General features: G+C 47.5%; 1 protein-coding gene across 4 annotated transcripts in view; it reads left to right on the forward strand.

The window, feature by feature from the left end:
* Window positions 1–4,802, forward strand: part of atf7ip2 (activating transcription factor 7 interacting protein 2) — a 14,353-nt gene extending 9,551 nt beyond the window's left edge. For 2 of the 4 annotated variants that reach the window (XR_016485491.1, XR_016485492.1), the window contains 4 exons: window position 1; window positions 606–865; window positions 1,762–2,102; window positions 3,128–4,802. The exon at window position 1 is cut by the window's left edge and continues 75 nt beyond it. Coding sequence is in view for 2 of the 4 variants with exons in the window: in XM_090194487.1 (XP_090050613.1) it covers window position 1; window positions 606–761; window positions 1,762–2,102; window positions 3,128–3,329 (700 nt within the window). In the remaining 2 variants the exon portion in view is untranslated. The remainder of the gene's footprint in view (window positions 2–605; window positions 866–1,761; window positions 2,103–3,127) is intronic. The other 2 variants (XM_090194487.1, XM_090194486.1) reach the window with 1 other exon arrangement.
* Window positions 4,803–6,849: the final 2,047 nt, after the last annotated feature.

Below are 6,849 nucleotides of genomic sequence, written 5' to 3' on the forward strand. Positions count from 1 at the left end.
GGTAACGTACACACTACACAACTACACACACACACACACACACACACACACACAGAGAGAGACACACACACACCTACACACCTACACACACACACACCTACACACACACACACACACACACAGATACACACACAGACACACACACACACACAGAGAGACACACACACCTACACACACACACACACCTACACACACACACACACACCTACACACACACACACACACACACCTACACACACACACACACACCTACACATACACACACACACCTAGACACACACACACACACACCTAGACACACACACACTCACACCTAGACACACATACACACACCTAGACACACACACACACACACCTAGACACACACACACACACACCTAGACACACACACTCACACCTAGACACACATACACACACCTAGACACACACACCGACACACACACACCTACACACTCACCTACACACACACACACACACCTACACCCTACACACACACCTACACACACACCCCCATCTCATACACCGCTACTGGTTCTGATACTTCTGAGACTCTGATAGGTTCTGATACTAACAGCTTGTCTGTGATTGGTTGTTTGTCTCTCTAGATGTCCAATAAAAAATCCCCAGACAGGAAGAGAGAAAAAGAGAGGAATGGAAAGAAACACAACATCCCTCTTCCTCCTACCACTCCTCCTCTTCCTCCGACCACTCCTCCTCCTCCTCGTTCTCCTCTTCCTCCCGTTCTCTCTCCTCAAGTACCGGTAGGTTTCTGCTACACTCTGACCTCTTCCTCCTACCTCCCCTTGTCTTCCTCCTACCTCTCCTCCTCCATCTCGTTCTCCTCTTCCTCTCTCCTCAAGTACCGGTAGGTTCCTACTACACTCTGACCTCTGCATTATAAAGGAGTTATTAGTAGGTATTGGTGGTTATTAGTGGTTATTAGTGGTTATTAGTGGTTATTAGTAGTTATTAGTAGTTATTAGTAGTTATTGGTGGTTATTGGTGGTTATTAGTAGTTATTAGTGGTTATTAGTGGTTTTTAGTGGTTATTAGTAGTAATTGGTAGTCATTAGTAGTTATTGGTAGTTATTAGTGGTTATTGGTAGTTATTGGTAGTTATTAGTGGTTATTAGTAGTTGTTCGTGGTTATTAGTAGTTTGTAGTTATTAGTAGTTTGTAGTTATTTGTGGTTGTTAGTAGTTATTAGTGGTTGTTAGTAGCTATTAGTGGTTGTTAGTAGCTATTAGTAGTTTGTAGTTATTAGTAGTTATTAGTAGTTTGTAGTAATTAGTGGTTATTAGTAGTTATGAGTAGTTGTTTGTGGTTATTAGTAGTTTGTAGTTATTTATGGTTATTAGTAGTTTGTAGTTATTAGTAGTTTGTAGTTATTAGTAGTTATTAGTAGTTTGTAGTTATTAGTAGTTATTAGTAGTTTGTAGTTATTAGTAGTTTGTAGTTTGTAGTTATTAGTAGTTTGTAGTTATTAGTAGTTTGTGGTTATTAGTAGTTATTAGTAGTTTGTAGTTATTAGTAGTTTGTAGTTATTAGTAGTTATTAGTAGTTAGTAGTTATTAGTAGTTAGTAGTTATTAGTAGTTATTAGTAGTTTGTAGTTATTAGTAGTTATTAGTAGTTTGTAGTTATTAGTAGTTATTATCCAGCAACATTATAATAATAATTATTCTGAAAGTCGTTATTTTCTTGTCTTCCTCTCTCAGTAACTGTCAAGCCATGTAACCTCTCCCTTCCCTTGTGTGTGTAGAAGGTCGAGGCGTCTGTCGTACCGGTGACCGGACCGCCAGCCACATCGCCAGTTAAAATGGAGGGCACGGTGAAGATGGAAAACACCGTTAAGACCGAGGAGTCCCCGTGTCCTCTAGTCGCTATTCGTCTTCCTCCGTCTCAGAGTGAGCTGCTGTCCCATCTCCCTCCTCTCCCCCCGACCCCTTTCCCTTCCTCCCTCCCCCTCGAGGCGGCCTCCTACTCCATCCCCCAGAAGCCCCTTGTACACCTGGCCCGTATCCGAAACCCTGCCCCGTGTCTGGTCATCCACTGGAGGGTCACTGAGGAAGACGCTGCGGCGCCCGACATGGACAGTTACAGGTACAGACACACGGAGCGACCCGGCTCTAGTTACAGACACACGGAGCGACCCGGCTCTAGTTACAGACACACGGAGCGACCCGGCTCTAGTTACAGACACACGGAGCGACCCGGCTCTAGTTACAGACACACGGAGCGACCCGGCTCTAGTTACAGACACACGGAGCGACCCGGCTCTAGTTACAGACACACGGAGCGACCCGGCTCTAGTTACAGACACACGGAGCGACCCGGCTCTAGTTACAGACACACGGAGCGACCCGGCTCTAGTTACAGGTACAGACACACGGAGTGACCCGGCTCTAGTTACAGGTACAGACACACGGAGCGACCCGGCTCTAGTTACAGGTACAGACACACGGAGCGACCCGGCTCTAGCCGTCAATGAAAGTGAATGGGATGTGTGCAATTTGTCAAACTTCCAAATCAACTGATCAAATCCCTCTCCCTCTCTCTCCTCCCTCTCCTCCCTCTCTCTCTTCCTTCTCCCCCCTACCTCTCTTCCCTCTCCCCCTACCTCTCTTCCCTCTACCCCATCCCTCTCTCTCCTCCCTCTACCCCTCCCTCTCTCTCTTCCCTCTCTCTCTTCCCTCTCCCCCTCCCTCTCTCTTCCCTCTCCCCCTCCCTCTCTCCTACCTCTACCCCTCCCTCCCTCTCTCCTCACTCTACCCCTCCCTCTACCCCTCCCTCTCTCTCCTCCCTCTACCCCTCCCTCTCTCTCCTCCCTCTACCCCTCTCTCTCTCTTCCCTCTCCCCCTCTTCCCTCTCCCCCCTCCCTTCCCTCTCCCCCCTCCCTCTCTCTCTTCCCTATCCCCCCTACCTCTCTTCCCTCTACCCCCTACTTCTCTTCCCTATACCCCTCCCTCTCTTCCCTCTACCCCTCCCTCTCTTCCCTCTACCCCTCCCTCTCCCCTCCCTCTCTTCCCTCCCTCTCTTCCCTCCCTCTCCCCCCTCCCTCTCTTCCCTCCCTCTCTCTCCTCCCTCTACCCTTCCCTCTCCCCCCTCCCTCTCTCTCCTCCCTCCAGTATCTACATCGCTCAGGAGAGTCATAGCAGCAGCGTCTCCCCGTCCTGGAGGAATGTGGGTGTGGTCAAGGCCCTGGCCCTGCCCATGGCTGTCACGGTAACCAAGTACCAATCGGGTACCACCTACGTCATCGTGGTGGGCAAGGACCGGTATGGTCGCTACGGACCGTACAGCGACGTACAGACTGTCCTCCTGGCATAGAGACGTGGCGGGGAGTTCTGGTCGTCTAGATTGAAGGCCACTCCCCCCCCCCCCCTCCCTCCCTCCCTCCCTCCAGAGGTGAGAGTTGAAAGGTCACTGAGGTCTAGTGACTTGCTAGACTCCAGGAATTCTCTGTGCTACCATCCAAAGAGGAACAGAAGGAGGGAATAAAAATGATTTTTTGTTGTTGTTGTGTGTTTTCAATAGCATTACCGATCTGATGAAAGATACTCAGCGACGCATGTCCCAACTCATTCCACGGAGGGGAGGGGCTGAGCGTCTGTGGGGGGGGGGGGGTTTCACTCCACCCTTGTACTTGATTTGATGAATTTAAGGTCACTAATTAGTGAGGAACTAACCTGAACGTAGACATAGTGAACGACATTGAGACTTCACCTAGCTAACCTGAAATATTAGGCTGACGAGGACGACAGGGTTTAAAGCAGGCAGGAAAGGAAGACTGGGTGGGGATTCGTCCTTCGTCACCGCGGTAACCAACCTGGTGTCGGTCCGTTTTACACATGTTTAATCTCTGAAACCCGGAACCAACGTCTGGCTTAGTTGAGTCAACTCTGTTAGTACGTCTGGCCTAGTTGAGTCAACTATATTAGTATATCTGTCCTAGTTGAGTCAACTCTGTTAGTACGTCTGTCCTAGTTGAGTCAACTCTGTTAGTATATCTGGCCTAGTTGAGTCAACTCTGTTAGTATATCTGGCCTAGTTGAGTCAACTCTGTTAGTATATCTGGCCTAGTTGAGTCAACTCTGTTAGTATATCTGGCCTAGTTGAGTCAACTCTGTTAGTATATCTGGCCTAGTTGAGTCAACTCTGTTAGTGATGTTGGTATATCTGTCCTAGTTGAGTAAACTCTGTTAGTGATGTTGGTATATCTGTCCTAGTTGAGTCAACTCTGTTAGTGATGTTGGTATATCTGTCCTAGTTGAGTAAACTCTGTTAGTGATGTTGGTACAGCTGTCCTAGTTGAGCCAACTCTGTTAGTGATGTTAGTACATCTGTCCTAGTTGAGTCAACTCTGTTAGTGTATCTGTCCTAGTTGAGCCAACTCTGTTAGTATATCTGTCCTAGTTGAGTCAACTCTGTTAGTATATCTGTCCTAGTTGAGTCAACTCTGTTAGTATATCTGTCCTAGTTGAGCCAACTCTGTTAGTATATCTGTCCTAGTTGAGTCAACTCTGTTAATATATCTGTCCTAGTTGAGTCAACTCTGTTAGTGATGTTGGTCATGACTACCAGTCACTCCTGTTAATATATCTGTCCTAGTTGAGCCAACTCTGTTAGTGATGTTGGTCATGACTACCAGTCACTCCTGTTAGTGATGTTGGTCATGACTACCAGTCACTCCTGTTAGTGATGTTGGTCATGACTACCAGTCACTCCTGTTAGCAGATGATATTTCATAACTGTCCTGTTCACATTTTAACCACCTTTGTATAATAAAATATCTCAATGTTTCCTACCTTGTCCTTGTAAAGTGTCTCTGGTGATATGAAAAGGTTTGTCTGTATGGCCCACGTCTACAGAGCCTCTGACTGTGCAGGCTTTTGTCCCAGCCCAGCACTAACGAATCTGATTTTCAAATACAATGGCCTAAATACCCACTATCTCCTCCAGTACTGTGGATATACCAGATCCTTTGAATAGAGACCATCTCTCTCCAGGACTGTGGAGTTACCAGACCCTTTGAATAGAGACCATCTCTCTCCAGGACTGTGGAGTTACCAGACCCTTTGAATAGAGACCATCTCTCTCCAGGACTGTGGAGATACCAGACCCTTTGAATAGAGACCATCTCTCTCCAGGACTGTGGAGTTACCAGACCCTTTGAATAGAGACCATCTCTCTCCAGGACTGTGGAGTTACCAGACCCTTTGAATAGAGACTCTCCAGGACTGTGGAGTTACCAGACCCTTTGAATAGAGACCATCTCTCTCCAGGACTGTGGAGTTACCAGATCCTTTGAATAGAGACCATCTCTCTCCAGGACTGTGGAGTTACCAGATCCTTTGAATAGAGACCATCTCTCTCCAGGACTGTGGAGTTACCAGACCCTTTGAATAGAGACCATCTCTCTCCAGGACTGTGGAGATACCAGACCATTTGAATAGAGACCATCTCTCTCCAGGACTGTGGAGTTACCAGACCCTTTGATTAGAGACCATCTCTCTACAGGACTGTGGAGATACCAGACCCTTTGAATAGAGACTCTCCAGGACTGTGGAGTTACCAGACCCTTTGAATAGAGACCATCTCTCTCCAGGACTGTGGAGTTACCAGACCCTTTGAATAGAGACTCTCCAGGACTGTGGAGTTACCAGACCCTTTGAATAGAGACCATCTCTCTCCAGGACTGTGGAGTTACCAGACCATTTGAATAGAGACTCTCCAGGACTGTGGAGTTACCAGACCCTTTGAATAGAGACCATCTCTCTCCAGGACTGTGGAGTTACCAGACCCTTTGAATAGAGACTCTCCAGGACTGTGGAGTTACCAGACCCTTTGAATAGAGACCATCTCTCTCCAGGACTGTGGAGTTACCAGACCCTTTGAATAGAGACCATCTCTCTCCAGGACTGTGGAGTTACCAGACCCTTTGAATAGAGACCATCTCTCTCCAGGACTGTGGAGTTACCAGACCATTTGAATAGAGACCATCTCTCTCCAGGACTGTGGAGTTACCAGACCCTTTGAATAGAGACCATCTCTCTCCAGGACTGTGGAGATACCAGACCCTTTGAATAGAGACCATCTCTCTCCAGGACTGTGGAGTTACCAGACCCTTTGAATAGAGACCATCTCTCTCCAGGACTGTGGAGTTACCAGACCCTTTGATTAGAGACCATCTCTCTCCAGGACTGTGGAGTTACCAGACCCTTTGAATAGAGACCATCTCTCTCCAGGACTGTGGAGTTACCAGACCCTTTGAATAGAGACCATCTCTCTCCAGGACTGTGGAGTTACCAGACCCTTTGAATAGAGACCATCTCTCTCCAGGACTGTGGAGTTACCAGACCCTTTGAATAGAGACCATCTCTCTCCAGGACTGTGGAGTTACCAGACCCTTTGAATAGAGACTCTCCAGGACTGTGGAGATACCAGACCCTTTGAATAGAGACCATCTCTCTCCAGGACTGTGGAGTTACCAGACCCTTTGAATAGAGACCATCTCTCTCCAGGACTGTGGAGTTACCAGACCCTTTGAATAGAGACTCTCCAGGACTGTGGAGTTACCAGACCCTTTGAATAGAGACCATCTCTCTCCAGGACTGTGGAGTTACCAGACCCTTTAAATAGAGACCATCTCTCTCCAGGACTGTGGAGTTACCAGACCATTTGAATAGAGACCATCTCTCTCCAGGACTGTGGAGATACCAGATCCTTTGAATAGAGACTCTCCAGGACTGTGGAGTTACCAGACCCTTTGAATAGAGACTCTCCAGGACTGTGGAGTTACCAGACCCTTTGAATAGAGACCATCTCTCTCCAGGACTGTGGAGTTACC

Source organism: Oncorhynchus mykiss, chromosome 13 (assembly GCF_057628025.1).
Source record: "Oncorhynchus mykiss isolate SJ-2025 chromosome 13, ASM5762802v1, whole genome shotgun sequence".
NCBI lineage: Eukaryota > Metazoa > Chordata > Actinopteri > Salmoniformes > Salmonidae > Oncorhynchus > Oncorhynchus mykiss.